General features: G+C 38.2%; 1 protein-coding gene across 2 annotated transcripts in view; it reads right to left on the bottom strand.

Annotated features, from left to right (window-relative positions):
* Window positions 1-19,984, bottom strand: part of MET (MET proto-oncogene, receptor tyrosine kinase) — a 113,166-nt gene that overhangs the window by 26,301 nt on the left and 66,881 nt on the right. For both annotated transcript variants that reach the window (XM_014739000.3, NM_001114147.1), the window contains 7 exon segments: window positions 15,568-15,728; window positions 13,324-13,426; window positions 13,076-13,212; window positions 11,923-12,084; window positions 11,051-11,150; window positions 7,162-7,380; window positions 691-837 (listed from right to left, as the gene is read on the bottom strand). In XM_014739000.3, coding sequence (XP_014594486.1) covers window positions 691-837; window positions 7,162-7,380; window positions 11,051-11,150; window positions 11,923-12,084; window positions 13,076-13,212; window positions 13,324-13,426; window positions 15,568-15,728 — 1,029 coding nt within the window.

Raw genomic sequence — 19,984 nt, 5'->3', positions numbered from 1 at the left:
TAGATGGTGATGATGGTTGCACAATGTCATTAATACCACTGAATTGTACACTAAAAAATGGTTAAAATGGAAAATTTTATATTATATATTCCACAATTAAAAAAATTAATAATATACCCCAAACCACTCTAAATGGGTGAATTGTATGGTATGTGAGTTCTATCTCAATAAAACTGTTCAAAAAAGAATTAAAAAAAGATCACTCTGTTCTAGGTTCCCTGATTTAGCTGTCTACCTGAAAGATGTTACTGTGAAATAGTTTAATTCTTAGTTTACTTTGTCCAGTGCATACAGATTCTTTTACTTATGGGGTCCATGCACTTGCGATCACTGTGGAAGGCACAGTGCACTGGCTCTGGCCTCCTGGGGTGGTGAGAGTTGGGGAAAAGGGCCCCCTTGGATGTCCCCTTATTCCTCCTGAGAACTACAGCCAATTCTGGCAAGAGTGTGGCATGACAGAGAGGCAGCGTGGCTAGGAAGCACTTTTGAGATCTACCCTCTGAAGCTTGGGAAGAAGACTGCAATAAAAAACTCACCATTTCTAAAATAAAAACTATTCAAGAATCAAAGCTGAACTGATGAGCCACAGCCAACACACAAATGAGCTTTAATGATTTATTTTAAGCCTGCAAGTGACATAATTACACTGGCATCTTTATTTACATCATGAGAGGAATGCAGGAATCCCACCTCTATATTTAGCTCGCTGTTCAATTTCAGCAGGTCACTGGGGACTGTACATAAAACGGCTTCAGAATGTGAGTGTATATTCTCACAGCTCTTATTTCCAACTTTTAACACTTCACCTTTAACGGCTTCAGGGTCAATATCATTTCCCTGGAAGGAGAAAAAAAAAAAAAAGAGGTCGTTAACACTTCAGTTTTGCAGGAATGCTAACAATTGTGAAGGAATATAAATATACTGCAAACACAGGCCAGGATCTTTGCCAAGGCATGTGATTTTATGATACTCATTTTCATGGGAATTTGGATGGCTGGAAGACAGCATAACCATTTCAGGGCACTGATTAGTCAGGAATCATAGCATATAGCTTTTCCATAAATTGGATTTTACAGAAAAGGAAGGAGACTTTTGTTTCACATGATGTCTCATCCATAATCACCTTACTGATGTCTTCTAAGGGCACTGATGGTTGGCAAGAAGGAAACAATTTAGAGACTGAGTTGTCGTGATGCCCAACACTGCCTAATGCCCTGACACTCAGCGTTGGCTTCACTTTTAGAATCACATTGAGAGCTTTATAAAATACTAATGCCTGGGTCCCATCTCCAGAGATTCTGACTTAACAGACATACGTTAACATATTCCTTTTGTGTTTGAGTTGGGCAGTTTCTTTTCATCCTTCTAACACAGTTGAATCCTACACATAAATGAATTCATTTCTAAAGAAATTCCTGTAAGATGCTATATGACCCTTATGATTTGGGAGCATGATTACATCATTTTGAACAATTATATAGCTACATTAGGATTTTAAAAAAATTACTCAATTTGACATATTTAGTTAACTGAAGTTAACATCAAGCATTTAAAAAATATCAATGCTTTGTTGAAAAAACCAATAATCAGCTTTGGGAAAGAAAAGAAAACATAGATACAATTTCTCATATCAAGACTTAACGAGTGCAGATATTTATTAAACAAGCTACTACTTTGAGGAGAGATATATCAAAACATATTACTATTTTTCTTATGGACAAAGAGCAGCAAGCAATAACTATAGTACTGCTATTTCATTTTATATAATCTTTAATACTTGGCAAACTGCTTTCACATACATTGTCTCATATGGATCTCAAGAGATTGGTAGGTCAGATATTATTCTGGAAAAAGAAGTTGAAAGAAAATACTTCTTCATAACATGAATCTGGAGTTTAAAAAAAATGGATATAAACAAATCCTATCCTTATGATATTTCTAGAGGCAGAATGTGTACTCCATTGGCCCAGGTCAGCCACACAGGGCAATTTGATGTAGAAGCACATAAATCTAATAGGTCACCTTCGGGCTTCAAATGACAACTTGTTGGTTAGGTCTGAGGAGGGCCAAGGCATTCACTCACATATTGGAGGGAATTCAGCGAATGACAAAGAAAAGAGATTAAAGAGCTTGAGGTCTTGATTTATGAGGGAATGACTAAAATGTGTCTTGCTTGCTTGGATAATAATGAAGGCTGGGGGAAGGGATGAACATGCTGCATTTACATTTCCAATACTGCTGGGCTCAGGATGTCCTAGGATGTTGCATAAAGGCTTCTCTAAAACAAAAACAGATCACACGGTGTAACAACTGCACTCCTTTTCATTTGTGCCTATTAAGGAACACGTAAGTAGTGACTTACATAAGAAATTACTATCAGCTTTGTATGTTTAGTAATTATTTTAAAAATCTACAATCCAAGATATCACAGAAGTGAAGCTGACAGCCCACCACTATATAAAAGAGGGGCCTGAGTCAGAAAAATGCATAAGATATAAGGTATAAGCTACTTTTTGTCATTTGAAATAAACACCATGGAACTATGGAAAAACTGGATATGTTTAGAACTTTTATTATTTACTTTTTCATTATTTATTCCTTTTTTTTTATTGGCACCTGAGCCGACATCTGTTGCTAATCTCTCTCTTTTTTTTAATTCTTCTCCCCAAAGCCCCCCAGTATATAGCTGTACACTCGACTGGTAGATCCTTCTGGTTGTGCTATGTGGGACGCCGCCTCAACATGGCCTGATGAGCAGTGCCATGTCCCCACCCAGGATCCGAACCAGTGAAACCCTGGGCCACCAAAGCAGGGTGCATGAACTCGATCACTTGGCCACAGGGCGGCCCCTCATTATTTATTCTTGACTATTATTAACTAGAAGAACATATTTACAAAATTGGCTCAGTTCTTCAGTCATTAAAACGGTAATATATGGGTTTTTAAATAAAGCAACATAGAAGGAACTTTCTGGTCTTTAATCACCTATACACATAGAGCAATTTAGAGTTATAGTTATCTCTTTTTATCCTGTAAGGATACCCTATGAGGTAGGTATTATTATGAGGAGTATTATACTATGAGGTAGTATTATGAGGAGGTATTATTGCCATTCCTGCTTTACACATTGAGAACTAAGGTTCAGGAAGGGACTCGGTCATGAAGCAAATCAAATTCCATTTGATACAAAATCTACTTACCATCTACTGTATGTTAGACACAATTCCAGCTACTGAGAATATAAGGATGAATATGAGTTTCTTCCTCTCACTGTAACGTTAAAATGAATATATTTCTAAAGTGAAAACTAATTACTCTCTCTCAATGTGTCATACTAGGATGTTCCTTGTCCCTTTCCTCTCCAACTCTGATGAAGTGTGATGTATGTTTCTATCTGAGATTCAGTCCAGGGGATCCAGTCTGAGCTACTTACAGAACAGAGCAGATGAGAATAGAAATGAGTAGGATTTGAAAAATAGCATTAGAACAGGAGAGGTCTGACAAGTTTGCAGACATTCAGGTGGCCACAAGATTGAGTCTGGGAAAGTCAGCTAAGGCTGTGAGGTGCAGGTTGGTAGCAGGACTCAGCCAGGCAATGGTCCAGGGAGGTTGGCAGCAGAAAATCAGTGAGTTGGTGGTGGTAGTGAGGAGAGAGATTTACCCACACAAGTCCCCCAGCCTAGGAATCAGGCCAAAGAAAGTTTCACAGAAAGCTTCAGAACTGAGTCCACAGGAAGTTAGCAGGCATTATGGGGGAAAAGTTCCAAGGTCATTTGAGAAAACCTGGGTAAACCAAAATTAAGCTTGTTTCTTCACTGGCTTCTTGGGGCACTGTGAAACCACAGGTGCTGCCTATGTGCCCTGGAATGTTTTTTTTCACAGAATACGTATTCCTGTGTGCAGCACAGGGAAATACTAGTTTATGATTACCATCAATAAGAATAGGTCTTGACACTGGGCCAAATACCTCTAAGAAAAGAGCCCTTCATTCCATCCTATCTGGAGGTACAATTGGCCTCACTGGCTGTGACTGGGATTTGGCCCATAGTTGCAGGCAAATTGGTCAGAAGGAGGAGGGAGACAATCTGGCTTTGGGCAGCAGGTGGACGGGTTGGCTCAGAACTGCAGTCCCTTCTACATCCTTCTGATGCCAGACACTGACACAGGCCTTGACCTGAGCTCCCAACCTTTGTTCTTGCGCTCACCATGCCACAGCCCGAGTCCCTGCTCTCTACTTTAGCTGATCTTCCTGCTCCCTTTTTCCTGTTTTAGCTTTCTCCAGACTAGACTTCTGAAGCATCTCTATTATCATATACATCAATATGCTCCAGAATAAGATAACCCCCCAGGGCAGTGCCAGGCAGTCCTTGTTCCAGCATTAAATACTGTACTTCTCCGTTTTCCATAAAATATGCTCATGCACAAAAAGTCATAAAATAAGATAATTAGGGAAAACTACAGGGTATCTTTAAACAGGATTGATTTTATCTATTTGTAAAGAGTTTAGAGCTATTTCACTTGAAGAATTGTATAGGTATCTACATACCATATGCTAGAAAAGTTTTTCTGTTACGAAAGGCATTTTGGTATCCATTAAATGAAAGCTAATATGGAAAGTACTGTAATTTAGTGGAAAGAAGACCAAATTCTAATTAAGAAATCTGAGTGTGAGTCCTAGTTCTGCTATTTGCTCCCTAGGTGACCCAAGACAAATCACCTAATCTTTCTGAAACTCTGTCTACTTATCTATAAATGGAGATCATCATCACTGACCTTCCAACTTCACAGGTCCACACGAGTCTCAGAGGAAATAATACATCAAAGTACTGTGTTAACTAAAATTCCATGCAAATGTGAGCTGCTATTGACATGAGCATTGTGCCTTAATGTGTACTCCCAAAGAGACGTCTACTTCTGCTGACCACTGTCCACAATCGGACCTGGCTGACTCAAAGCCTTGGTCATCAACTACCTCTCACATCAAATCAATAGGGTTTCTGGTTCGTTCTGAGGAGTGACTGATCCTTGGTCTCCGTTATGTTCTCTTGATCTAAACTTGGCTGGCCCTCTTGGCCATGGTTAATCATTGGGCCAACTGCTGACTTAGGCAATTCTCACAACTAGGGCTGGAAACTATCATAATCTCTTTTTTGCCAAGGAATTCTTGTATGCATGGCTGTTTGAGGAACATGAACTCCTGCTGGCAATGAGAAGCAAATCTCACTCTAAACACGATTCTCTCCATCGTGCTTTCACTGACAGAATACAAACACACTTCACACTCATGTTTTGGATGGTAATTGAACGAGCACAACATGAGATAAAACGGCACCTTTTCTTTTGATAGAAACAGTCCAATGCTTGCCCAGAGAGGCTTTCTGTTCTCTTTTCTTTTCTCATGCTTTGCTTTCCTTTGTTTCTGCCCTGAGAGAGGCAGAGGCTTTAATGAGATCAACTTTAGAGACTGGGAAAGTGTTAAAGGACTGTCACACAAATACTCTCTTATACCTTAAGATTTCCTCTTAAACATAAGGAAATGGAGTATGGGAAGAGACTGAATCATGACACAAAAACAGTCCCCCTTAACTGGCCCCTTTTCCCCAAGATTGCCACTCTGTTGCATGACAGGTGCTATACACTGATAGAGAAAAGAGTCATTCTGTATATAGGCAAAAAAAAGGAAAGTGTTTTGTGTCTTGTTTCCAGAGACCCCTTGGGCCATGTTGGGAATAGCACTGAAAGGCTGAGGATGATGTCAAATTGTGTTTTCCTTGGTCCAACAATTTTGCAGGATGTTGAATAATGGGTGTTTAATTTACAGAAAAAGAAGCTTTCTCCTCCATATCAGTGCTTGGAAGGGTAGATAAAGAGCCATTTATCTCTAATCCTTCCATCATAGATACAGGAACAGAAAAATAGAGTTTATCTGGGCATAAAAATATTTGCAAATAAACCTTTGTTTTCATCAAGGAAAACCAAATGGAATCTTTCAAATGGCAAACACGGTAATTGTTAAAAGCAAAAGGTCACACTAGATTAGTTTTATTGAAAAAAAAAAGAAGAGATAAAAGCTCTTTTTCCTTTTCTAAAACTAATTAAAGAAGCAGATGAAAGAACTTCGCTGTGGTAAACACACTGCTCACTGAAGCAGGCTTGCATTTCATTTCATGCTGGGTTTGCTTAATTATCGTACAAAACACAATTGCAATGCTGGAAAACTTGTATGGGTGTGAACGTGTGCTTGGATTTGGCTGTAGATAAGATCTTACTGAAAAAACAGAAAAATTCCAGTAGAAATGTATTATTACTTGGATGAAGATGATCTCTGGGAACTGATGTTACATCTAAACAAGGACTATCCTATTTATGTTTGTTCATATTGGCATTTAGGCCATCTTTCAGGGAAAAAATTCTGAACGTCAAAAACAACATGTTGAAGATAAATATTTTGCTGTTTCTAAGGACTGGGGCTATAGATAATTCAAGTCTTCATCATTTTGCCTGTTTTATTACTATTTGAAGTAAAAATGACTGAAGCAACATAAGAGAGCTGTGTTCTAGACTTTGTTCTGCGACTATTTCATCACTTGTCAAAACACTTAACCTCTCTGGGCTTCAGTATTCTTTGTTTGAAACAGGCTGGGTTAGAAAAGATGATCTGTTATTCCCCAATTAAATTGCATTTGAGGCTAAGATACTCCTAAAGTAGAGGAAGACCAGCTCCATTTATAAATCAGCTTAGAGATGACCACACCCAGATACAAAATCCCAAGTATTACAAGGAAGTACAGAACTACAATTGTTGCCTTCACTTTTATGGCTCTTACCTTTTATCTCATAATGAGTACATTTAGGAGTCTGGGGAAATACATAACATTGGCAGGATAATGCATCACAGGCAGCCTATTTAATGGATTTGTGTCCCACATTTGCTACTTTTTAATATATACATAAGAAAGAGTTTTTAAACGCTTCATTAAAAAGCAGTCCACGATTATTCTTACCTTTTAGTCTTATGACAAAAAGACTTGTTTTTCAGAGCTTAGGTGTTTGCTGATGGAGTGTAAGATAATCACCAAGTACAGCAATTCTATTCATGTAGCTATGAAGTCAATTAAATTCAAGTTGATGATTTAAGAGAACATTTTAAGCATTTCTTACCTTAATTTCCAGTACATTTTCATTGCCTATTGAGATCATCACTGGCTTTTCAAAAGGCTTAAACACAGGATTATGTACATAAATGAGATCAAAGTATTTGGAATGGATCCCGTCCAACATGAAGAAGGCTTTGGTTTTCAGAGGGAGTTGCAAATTCAGCTGTTGTAGTGAAGGAGTTGTACAGCAGATTATCTCTGAATTAGAGCGATGCTGACATGCCTGTAGTGAGACACAATTATCCACTGTAGATAGAATATCGCTGACAACATCAATAGTAACTTCCACATTTCACTGCTTCAGATAATCAATTGAAAAGATACAATTTTTGAAAAAAAAAATCTGCATTTAACTTCCTAATGTTGAGGAACACATTTCTGGAAACATGAGAGACACAAAATTATCCGCACAATGCTGTCTTCAAAGGGACACAGAGCTTCAACTACCTGGGATAAGCTTGCTGACCTATCGGAAGCTGGCTCTCCCTCCATCACTTTCTTTTCCTTAAGAAGACAGGACAGTCACCTAGAGGGACTGCCTCCTTGTTTATGAAACAGCCATGGCAGAGTGGGAGCTGGACCTAACGCAGTTAGAAGTCCTTGATGCACATCCTACCTTTACCTAACCAAGCTGTGAAGGCACGGCCCTTTCTTGGAAACTCAGTCTCCTCATTTAAGAAGAAAGACTAAAATGTCATTCACCATGACATGACATGACTACATGAAAAAGTGCTCTGTCAACCGCCAAGCACCATATGGTTCACATTACAATTATCTATGTAGTTAGGTCATCTTGTTCCTGTGTTTTAAGTTATCAATTACTGAGTGCCAGGTTTTGTGCAAAATACTTTACAAGGTTGGTCTCATTTAATTATCACAATAATGCTATGAGGTAGGTGCTATGGTTACCCACATTTTACAGACGAAGAAACTGAGCTTTTCCAGCTTATGTCATCAGACCAGGTCACACAGCTCTGCGTGTCAGAGAAGGGAGCACAAATCCTAGGCCATTGGCTCCAGAATTCACGGTCTTAACTCCCATGCTATACAGCTTCTGACTCACTCTATATTCTATATTGGTAAATCTTTTCCTATGCTCTCTATTTTACAAAGGCTCTGCTATTATTATTTCATGCCCTTTCATCTCTCATTTCAAATCTTCCCCTTTGGAATTCTGATTTATGGAAGATTGGAAAATGTGGTTTCCTCTTGATTGTGCTTAGACTAAACCAGCAGCACAAAGTGGCAAATTTAAGGTTAAATGGTTGAATTTTTCCCCCAAGGAAAAGACAAACAAGCAACAACATCCCTTAGATTTCCTTTTCTTTGACAAGTAGAGTTGGAGATAAAACAATTACTTATGCCTACAATAGAAAAAGGACTCAGGATATACATAAAAAGCACAAACAAAAAAGGGTATTTGATATTTTCTTTTAAAAATAATTTTAAAAAATTATCCTACATTTTAAAATGTATGCTGTAAGTAGATAAAGGAAACTGATACATAGATATATGAATAAAATATTAGTTTTGTATCAAATTCATATTACAATGCTTTTGTTCCTATCATCTTAAAAAATGGAAATGAACAATTTTACTTCCATTACAATAATTCTCTGCATAACAACAAGAAATTGGGAAACTATACAATAAACTGAGGGACATAATGCATATTAACAAATTAATATACATTTTGTTAAGAAGGAGATTAGTATCTGTATTTTTATTTTAAAAGATTTGAGTTTGTTTGACTTAAAAATAATTGTGGCTGGATCAATAAATCTAAATCAGACCTGACCAAGAGTTTTTATTCATTAAATAATGAATGGGCGCAATTCATCATGGTCAGCTTTGAATTCCATAAGCAGCAGAGAATATGGAAGGAACACATGTCTCTTTATGAAGTAGTTTTCATAAACAATAGTCAAATAGGCCTACTGAATTTTTCCTTCTTGTGTAATTCTAATGCATAGTTCTATTGCACTAATATGTTTGTGGCTAAAACAACAGAAGTTTATGTTTCCAGATATGTAAAGATACAAGATTTTTATCTTCTACCATTGTTTGAATCTTCCTTAGGATGTGCTACTCTCACGTCTCACATCTAGGAGGTTTTTAATAAATGTTTGATTACAAATGAATGAACAAAGCCAAGAGTAGGTCTACGTGTCATCATAATGTTAGTGAGGGAGAAGGAAGGAAATCTAGCCATTATTTTAATAACATACGCTCGGTGTGAATTAGATAAACTAATAATTTCCCAGATTTCTACTTTAAAAAGTCACACGCCAACACCAAAGAGGGGTACTGATATTCTTATTTGGTTAATGAAAAATTGTTATGTTTGGCTGTGGAGAACTGATGTCTTTTAAATTAATAGCAGTGGTATTCTAACTTTGTTTGTGGCTGTGTGAAGGGATTGGTTTCAAAGCTCTCTACTTCATATGGTGACTCCCTGGAGTACAATCTCTCAGGAGTATGATAAAAATCTAATAATACTCTTTAGAGGTGATGCAATGTGGCTGATTGAGAAGGTCAAGAAAAATCTCATTGGAGATGACCTTATTGTTTGGTGATCTGGCTTGACATTTTTAGCCCCAAATTGGTTTTTGTAATTAAAGAACACTGTGGCCTTAGTCTTCAAGAAATATTGGATGGGGAATCTAAAAGAAAGCGTTGTAATTCAATCTATCACCCACCCAATCAAGAACCTACTTGAGAGGGGGCACTTAAAACTTTCATTCTAAGTTGAGTGCATAGGTCTAACTAGATTATGGTATTTTATATTAGTGAAAAACAAAAATATGAAATATGAAAACAAAAATATGAAATCTTTGTAAATAACTCCAACCTTCATGAGGTCTAAACTAAAACTATCATTTTAATGTGACCTATCTAAATTGTTAAAGTACAAAATAGGTTAATCACTTTTAAGGAAGCATTCAATTTAATTATGATTGACCTTGCAAATAAGAGGAGAGGCAGAGAAATACCAAACAACACACACACTCTAGGACATACATAAGCATTCTAACGCTCCTTCTCATTACTTGATAATGTGCTAACAAAGGGCCAAGAAGAATGGTAGGAAGGGGGTGGAAGGACACATGGTGTGCCCGCCACTTAGAAAGACAAGGATGCTGCTCCAAGATTAAAGGCTTTACCCAAAGGTGTTTTTAAGAGCAAAAGGGTTGATGTTCTATGGTGCATTAGAAGGGGGAGATGGGGAATAACGGACTGAATGTTTGTGTGCCCCTCTAAATTCGTATGTTGGAACTCTAATCCCCAACGTGATGGTATTTGGAGATGGGGCCTTTGGAAGGTAATTAGGTCATGAGGGTGGAGTTCTCACGAGAGAATCACTGCCCTTATACCAAGACACACAAGAGAGCTTGCTTCTTCCTCTCTCTGCCATGTGAGGATTCAGTGAGGGGATGGCCTTCTGCAAATCAGGAACAGCGCCCTCACCAGACACCAGGATCTGCTGGTGCCTTGATCTTGGACATCCCAGCCTCCAGAACAGTGGGAAATAAATGTTTGTTACGTAAGCCATCTAGTCTATGGGATTTTTGTTACAGCAGCCCGAACTGACTAAGACAGAGAATGGTGTGGTTTCCATTTGTACCGCCTGTCTTTAAAGACACTGCCTCTCGTTGATGATCCTCATTTGTGTGTAAACATTATATATGTATGCGTGTGTGTGTATTTTTTACAATGTTGGCCTAAGACTAGATAACTTTAGTTTTCAAATAAAAAATACTATTTGACCTCTGCTGCAAGACAGTAACTAGCAAACATTAAAGGCAAAACCAAAATATCCTATGTACCCTGAAAGCCAGTGGTGGAGGCACAGACGCAAAGCTTTAAGCACAACCATCATTCAAAGGACTTACCACTGTAAAGTTCCTTCCTGCTTCACGCACATTTATCACCATCCTCAGGACACTAACCGAATTCAGATTTTTTCCAACACCTGTAATTGTGCTCCCACCACTGGCAAAATAAAATAGACAAATAGCAATAGCAATAGTGAGACGTTCTTTCCCTACCAAGTATTTAAAGAGAGAAGTTCAATTAAATCACATGTAGTGATTGCAAGTTACAGCCAAAGGCAAATGGAAGTTCAGTGGTAACTCTTCTTTGGGAACAACTTATTTAACTGGAAAATAGTTTTTAAAACTTATTTCATAAACTGAAGAACTTCATTTGTCCTTTTATTCACCAAATATGCAAAAGAAATATTTTTTCTCTCCGAAAAAAAATCCAAAGAAAAATGAACTATTGTTGCTAGACTGATAGAATTAGCGGAAACAAGGCAGCCTGAACTGGGTCCAACGAGATACCGATTCAAAGGGAGTCTGATTTCGGGAAAAGCTGCCTGTGAAGCAGGCAGGGCTAAAATATACTGAAGAATGGAGGGAAAAAGGGTGATTCCACTTTTGGGCACTAAGGTTAGTACAGAATTGACATGTACATAATATAAGAGCATAAATACTATGGTGCCACTTTAAACTGCCTTACTGAAGTCCATTTTAAAAGTAATAGAATAGGATAAAATGTTTCTTCTCGTGAACTAGCACTGATAAAGTCAAACTGTACTCAGACCTTGAATGTAGTTTTCACTCCTGATTTGGAAAGGCAGTCTTCAAAGGAAATGCAACAGCATCAAAGCCACAGATAAAGCTGCAATTCCTCTACACTATTCGACAGCTAAACCATCCTTATGTTCATTATTTTCTTATACTCATCAGACACTCTTACTTACCTAATAAAAGATTTGGTTGGATGAATTTCATAGACAATGGGGTCTTCCCGGTAACTGAAGCTGTTCATCTCTCGGTTGGCTAAGTCAATTTTCAGTTTAACGGGAAACTCAGTTGGAGTGGTTTGGGCTGGAGTATAACATTCAAGAATACTATCTGACACACTGAACAAAAAAATTAAGAAAACGAACCTTAGCTACTAGATAAACACATATTTTAGAATTATATCCATATATCAAGAGGCTATCACTCAATGGCTCGCAAATGGGAATTTCCTGATGTGGTCTAGAAAAACCTCTTACTAACATAGGCTGTTTCCTGATGTGGTCTAGAAAAAGCTCTTTCTTTTTTTTTGAGGAAGATTAGCCCTGAGCTAATACCTGTCACCAATCCTCCTCTTTTTGCTGAGGAAGACTGGCCCTGAGCTAACATCCGTGCCCATCTTCCTCTACTTTCTATGTGGGATGCCTGCCACAGCATGGCCTACCGAGCAGTGCCATGTCCGCACCTGGGATCTGAACTGGTGAACCCTGGGCCACGGAAGAAGAACATATGCACTTAACTGCTGCGCCACTGGGTGGGCCCTTAGAAAAAGCTCTTTCTAATGTAGGCTGCTTGCATTTGACTGGATCCCAGACTTAGCCTTATGGTAGACAAGCCATCCTTGACTTCAAAATATTTGAGATTTTAAGCAATTTTTAAAGTATCCTTTTGGTAGTTGATTAAACTGAGCTCTTCCAACTCTAACAAGCAAAAACATAACTTCCCTCCAAACCCACTCTCCCTCATGATTTTCGCACCTCCCCAAAATGACTTAGTCTAATTGTAAATCTTGATTGAAATGTTTATTTTAATTTATTGTCAATCACCAGAATCTCACAGCTCATAGCATAGCTAGGATACTAAGCTATAACAGTATAGAAGGTTGATGGGAAGAGAAAACTTAAAAATGGAAGTCATAAACAATAAGGGAAGGGTAGAAAAATCCACAAAAGGGAGTAGATAGATATGGGAAGGAGGAAGTTTTGTAAGCAGGAGAGTAAATAATAAACATCTTGATATTTCTCCACAAAAAAAGAACAACCTTTTCCTGACTTGTTAGGTACAGATATTAATCTGACGTGACTGATGCAACAAAAAGTAAATTTACAACACCTTTTTAAGGTACATGTTTTTCCACCAATTGAAATGTGTCTAGAATTCCCACTGTTTAAGTACTTTCCAGTTAAAGTAAGTAAAGTGCCACCAGTCTTAGGACCATAACTTGGAGAAATACTTGTTATTATAGGATCCTGAATGGGAGATAAAAACAAAACAAAGTAACTTGTTAAGTTTATAACTCTAAATAGATTAAGTTACAATTAAATATCCTAGATCATGAGAAAAGTAATGCTTAGACTTACCACATAGGAAAATGTACTATATCGTGCTGTCCCTCGACTGTTGGAAACAGTTATGGATATATTGAAACGCTCATTCATTGCAGGACCAACTGTGCATTTCAACCTGAAAAAAACAAAGTTTAATATATTACAAATCCAAAGGCATTTTCTGGTTTGGCTGTTTGATATGAAGGGACATTAACTCTAAATTGTGAGCTGACTACTCCAAATAGCAAGCAGTTTTGTGGTAAGCATTTGGGCTGAAAATGATGTAATTCTGTTTCTGTACTACTATGCTAAACTTTGTATTGACTGCATTATATTATTTATACAGACAAAACAGGAAATGTTAACCTCATCAATGCAGACTTCAGCAATTGAAAAGTTCAATCTTAGTCTAATCTAAGTCTAATAATCTAACTCTAATTCTATAAAATTGTAAGCATGATGTTTGACATACTTAAGATAAAGAAACGGTATTTCAACAGCATATGAAACATTGGGTTAATTATAAATAAACCCTATCTCTTTGTTAAAGTATGTCAACAGGTACATCTCTGTGGTTATACTTGTCATGATGTGCTTATTTAAATCACTTAAAAATAATGAAATTGTGATTTTCAAGACAATTATTTATTTATTTTTTCATCAGAAAGACTGGCCCTGAGCTAACATCTGTTGCCAGTCTTCCTTTTTACTTTTTCTTTTTCTCCACAAAGCCCCAGTATACAGTTGTATATCCTACCTGTAAGTCATTCTAGTTCTTCTATGTGGGATGCTGCCACAGCATGGCCTGATGACTGGTGTGTAGGTCTGCAGCCAGGAGCTGAACCAGCTAGCCCTGGGCAGCCAATGCAGAGCATGTGAACTTAACCACTTGGCCACGGGGCTGGCCCCCACCAATAGAATTATTTTATTTTATCTATTTATTTATTTTTTGAGGAAGATTAGCCCTGAGCTAACACCTGCTGCCAATCCTCCTCTTTTTGCTGAGGAAGATGGGCCCTGAGCTAACATCGGTGCCCATCTTCCTCTACTTCATACGTGGGACGCCTACCACAGCATGGATTGCCAAGCATTGCCATGTCTGCACCTGGGATCTGAATTGGCGAACCCCGGGCTGCTGAAGCAGAACATGTGCACTTAACCGCTGCACCACTGGGCTGGCCCCCAGAATTATTTTTGAATTAACAATCTTATTATAGTCCTGAAAAAGTATAAATATAGTTTGTTTTATTAAATAACCTTTTAAAGAAGAGAGTAAATTATGTTTCACTTTTACAGGCTCTAATTTGTAATGTAATGAGTAACAATTTACAAGGGGAATTTCTAGAATGAATTTGTTTTGCCATTAAGCTAAACAGTATGACATTAATTGATTTGATCTCAGTAAAATGAGTAGATTTAGACCTTTGTGTAACCGTGGAAGGAATTCTACTAGGTATAAAATAACTGCTTGATAGAATAGGATCAACCATAAAACCTTAAATGCTTGGTGGTGTTACTACATGATAACTAAAAATTTCTGGGTTCTCTGCTCATTATGAGATTCAGATCTTACACAAGGTCCATGTAGGATATAGAACAAGCAGATGTCTTGGATCAGGAGAGTAAAGTCTGAAGGGCTGTTTGGCTCTTTCTCTCTGGATTACCTCTGCTAAGCTACACTCCATCTCTCCGAACTTTAGGTACCACTTTTGTAAAAGAGGAATGGTATCGCTATCTCCCAGGATTTGGGAATGGCTAAATAAGATATACCCTTATACTACAGTGCCAATAAATATGAGCAAATATAAATTTAAAATCATCAAAAAAAAATCAAGTCTCAAAAATGTGATTTAGCTGCTTCACTCCTTTCTGAGGTTAGAAAGTGAATTTAGAAGAGAGGGACTATACTGAGCTGTGCACTGACTTTTATTCAGAAAGCCGTTGGAGACTCTATATTTGAAGACTTTTAAAGATAGAGCACCCCCAACTAGTGCTACTCTTTCAAATCTAACCAGACAATTTGTGAAGAGTTGTTACAAAACGGTTGAAAAACTCCCAGTGCTGGATTCTTCTTCACCTAGGTAATGTCATCTTTCTCCCTCCTTAATCGTGGTAAGGAAATAGGATTATAAACAAAACATATCCACAAGGGACGGGATAGGCCAAGATCCTTTTTAATTCAAGAGATGGACTTTTGGGGCAATTTTTACAAGTATTCATTCAAAAACAAAACCTGTTTTCCCACCACACCCCAGCAAAGTACTTTAAGCTCCTTACGTATTTGACGTGCTCTCACTTAAAGTCAAGGTGCAGCTCTCATTTCCAAGGAGAACTTTGGTTTTCTTTGAATCAAGTTTATTATTCTTCCTGAATCCAAAGTCCCAGCCACATACTGTCAGCGTTGTCCCTCCTTCGAGGGGGGCACTGGTTGGGAAAACCTACAAGAACAACATAGAACTTGAAAAAAATCCCAGTATATTATTATCTTTCATATGTATGAAAAACAAACAAAACATCTGTCCTCAAAGGGTCCGAACTTCTTCCATTTTCCCACCAACTAAAGAAACTGAATTTTCATTAAAGGAAAAAAGGGTCACAAATTTCAGAAAATCTGGAACAAATGTTAAAACTATCTGGCATGCTGATGAAACAAATTGTCTCCACGAGCTCCAGAGATGGGACAGAGAGCAGATTCAGCCTGGGTGCGAATGCAGGGCCTTCTGGGGCCACTCTGAAGTGTATTTGTCTCCTAGGAATCTTCCAGGCTGAAGACGACACACTTTGGACCCAGACTCTTACATGCTTATAACTCTGATTATAACTCCTTCATGGGCCTCCAGATCAAACTGCTCAACCCTCCTTCATGGGCCCTAGAAGCCAAGTCCCAATATATGCCCCGCTCTGTGCACCCGCTGGGTGTGTGCGACATTTTTGTTGCTATGGTATTCCCCACTCAGAGAAGAAAGTCACACAGTAAAAATACCTCTTTTGGTATCTAGTGTTTTCACAGTTGCATTCAGCAGCTATCATAAAAACAAACACATAGGTGGTATTCCACACATATACGCCATTCATTCATTCTTTATAAATCATCCACTATGTGCCAGGCACCAATAAATGAATAGCTGAATCTATTTCTTTACACTTGTTAATTCACATTTATTACCGATTTGTGATTTTTCTTTTTTCTTTAAATATGGTCATTATTTGATATACACCAGCTTGTTGGTTGACAAACTTAGCCTTTTCAAACTGATGTAATATTTAATGCAAACAATATATTATTTCTATTCGAAAGAGATAAAAAAAGAACTGGAGAGAGCCCCAAATGTGATTTGTATTGTAGCACTGTTTCTAATTACATTTATTTATTTACATTATTTACATAGGATTGATTTTTTTCCCCCATCCCATGTTCAATGTTAAATAAACAATAGGTTCATGTTTATTATTGTAGGCTCACTTTTGGTGTGTTAAAAGTAAAATTTGAATTTATTAATTAAACTTTGGCAACTGTGACATAAGATGGCACTAGCTCTTATGAAGTCTATAAGACAACTGTTTTTAGGTTACAACTATTACGACAAAACAAATTTCCACGTTAAAAATAATCTCCTCAGCAGCTCTGTGACAATTGAGAAAGGAAGTGCTCTTTTTGGGGGACACATTGTAAATTGTGCTGTAAAGTACAATGGTGGGAAAACACAGCACCACTCCAGAGGCAGCTCAAAAACCAGGAAAGGTATTTGCTTAAGGCCAGTTAGTGAAAGCCTCCAAGTGATTCTTTTACAATTTAGAAAGGTCTTTAGCAAAATTCCAATTTGCAAACATTCCCATCCCTCCCAAGTAAATAATCGCAAACTCAAACTCTTAACTTACCCTTGTTACCAAACCCCTTTAAAGTCTTAGCTTAATGCTTCTATGATAGCTGTTTTACCCATAAAATCCATTACACAGTGTGCCTTTCATGAAAACTTACCTCGTGCATGTCTAGCCAAATCAGAGCTGCTAGGGGAAAAATATCTGTTTATTATTATGTTAGAAATCCAGTAGGAGAGAACAGACAGCTAACCCTCCCCGACTCTCCTGCCCAAGGCAGCCACACAGTGCTGTTCCCTCATTTAATGAAGAGGCTCCCCCATTGAAAGCAGCTGCCCAAGGCTGATGTTGGCCTGATCCCGCTGCCTGAATCCCCCTGCCGCTTTCTATGTAAAAATTGAAGTCTGTCACTCCACAAACATCATCACTTTCTAAATAAGGAAAAAGGAGTGGGTGATGATTCAAGAAAAGACACTGAGAGGTGTTCAATTGGTGCACTGGCAACAGAAATGGATATTATAAAAACTCTGCTAGACTGTTAGGATTCAAAAGGCCAGCTCTACTGAGCTTTTCTTTCCAGGCTGAAATACTAGGGCAGGGGGGCGCTTCTGAGCATCTTCCCCTTAGCTTATGGGGTAACGTTCACTCTTCCAAGGGAAAAGGAAGGAAGTAGTCTTGGACTACACACCCTTGGATAGAACCAACAATGGGCTGGCAAACTCTGAATTATCCTGAAGGGCAGAGAAACTCTGTGGGAAGGAAATGAGTGTCTGTACAAAGCCACAGAGGCTGGACTCCCACCTGTCTGGATTAGGGGAGAAATAGCCACAAAAACAGCTATCATCCTTTCACAGGTGAAAATGATTGAAATGATCATTTTTTTCAAAATCCACCAAGATAATACCTGAGAAAGCTAAAAACAGCAACAAAAACACCTTGGAAAGTTAAAATTTGCCTCTTCAGTAGGAAAAAAGTCACAGATATATTGGTGACAGTGTATTGCCGGCACGACCCCTCCCTCTCATAAGATATCACTGTAGCTTCTTATCTGAGTCTTCTGATCAATTAATAAATCGTTTTACTGTCTCACTGGGATTGAATTTGATCCTACAAGATGTGACAATTTTATCCTAATAAATTCAGAATACACTGGAAAATGCTCTTCCTTTTCTGAAGCATTTCTCATTGCTCTTTAACGACAAGATCAGATAACATGTTTGAAATAAAATAATGGGCTTGCAATCCTGAAATCTCTCCAAAGTAGAACGGCAAAGAATTTTAGCCACTGAACATTACGTACCTTGAAAAGCAGGTTAACTTACACTTATTGGAAAGTGAAACTCTAGACATTAGCTGCGTTTTGTGCCTATAGAGTTTAAGACAGATAAGAAAAAGATGAATAATCTTATTTTTTGCTGTAAGAACGCTAAATGTCACGCTCTAGTGCAGCATGAAATCTTTCTAACAACTATGAACTGAAAGGGATTTATGGACTCAGTTGCACCGCTTCCCTCTAACCGTTCAGCCCCAAGCCTCAGTGACTCGTGCAGGATGCAACGCAACCTTTTAAAATCACCAACTAGAGTGCTGGAGTTAAGAAAGGTGACAGAGGAAAGAGATTCAAACATTATGAGAGATTCTCTGGTTCCAGAAAATTCTAAAATATTTACTCTGTTTTTAACCATTTTAATATCGCTTTCATGACTCATAAAAGGAACTACATTGGTCAAAATGAAATGTGTCCTTGGTAGAGGTTCTCAACTTGCTCTTTATTTAAAACACCAGCTTGGCTATTTTTGCAATGAAATTGTTGTGATTTAATTGTGTATGCACTCCCCATCTCTCGTTCACGGACTAGCTGAGTTCAGATTTCCAGTGTCTCAAATTGCCAAGGCTGTGTGTTTAAAAAAGTATACAATTGCATGTAGTTTTAAAAGTATATTAAACAAAAAAAAGCTGCATAGATACTACAGTATAGATTTAAATTTGTTTTCTTACTATCTTCTGGTTTATTCTCTGGCTGATCAAGCTAAGTCTTACTAATTGTGTCACACCTAACAGAAAATGATTTGGTTTAAAATCCACTCATCCAGTACAAATCTTGCCCAAACCGTAACTAAATGAAAACAGCTATGCGCCTGGGGGCGTCTCTTGTTCTAACTCGCACACTTTGTTTACTTGGGCTTCCATCAGGCGACCAAGACCTTTAACTTGAATCTTTCACAAGAACTATTTACTAAAGTCCAACTGTTCTACACGCAGACAGAAAAAATACACACTGGGTCCTCGGCAGGGAAGTATTTTCAAGCACAGTGTATTTGGATTAAGACATTTAAAAAAACTGCCAGGGAGATTTTCATAGTGCCAAATATATGCTTAAGCAAACAGGGCAACAGAGAGTTAGAGCGTGCCTACAGTGTCACGGCTGAAGTCCACTGCTAGAAGCTAAGTTCTCTAATAGCAAGAGGCACTTTGTCTTGTTCAGACTGTATCCCCCCAGTGTCTAGAAGAGTGCCCGCTGTGTGGTATGCACTCAATAAATATTTTTGGAATGAATTGGCTCACAGAGCACAGAGGTTAGTATAGTCACCAGTTGCTCCTTTACTGCTCTTCCAGGAATTTTGAGAGAAGGCGCACAGCTACTCATGAGTGTCGACCATCCACTTTCCTCCCACATAATCCTGATAAGTAACCTCTAGTCTCATCTGTGATGAGTCCAGGCCACCATCTATGTGTCAGACAGGAAGAAAACTTCTGTCCTGTCTGCCCCAGCATGGCTGTGATCTCTACCTTGCATGGTTCAGCTTAGGGTTCTGGGTTATGCCATGAGCAGATCTCCATGTGTGGTGGAGGCTCATGTCTGGGCACCTGGTAG

Source organism: Equus caballus, chromosome 4 (genome assembly GCF_041296265.1).
Source record: "Equus caballus isolate H_3958 breed thoroughbred chromosome 4, TB-T2T, whole genome shotgun sequence".
In the NCBI taxonomy this organism is placed as follows: domain Eukaryota; kingdom Metazoa; phylum Chordata; class Mammalia; order Perissodactyla; family Equidae; genus Equus; species Equus caballus.
This window is presented reverse-complemented; position numbering and strand designations above follow the sequence as displayed.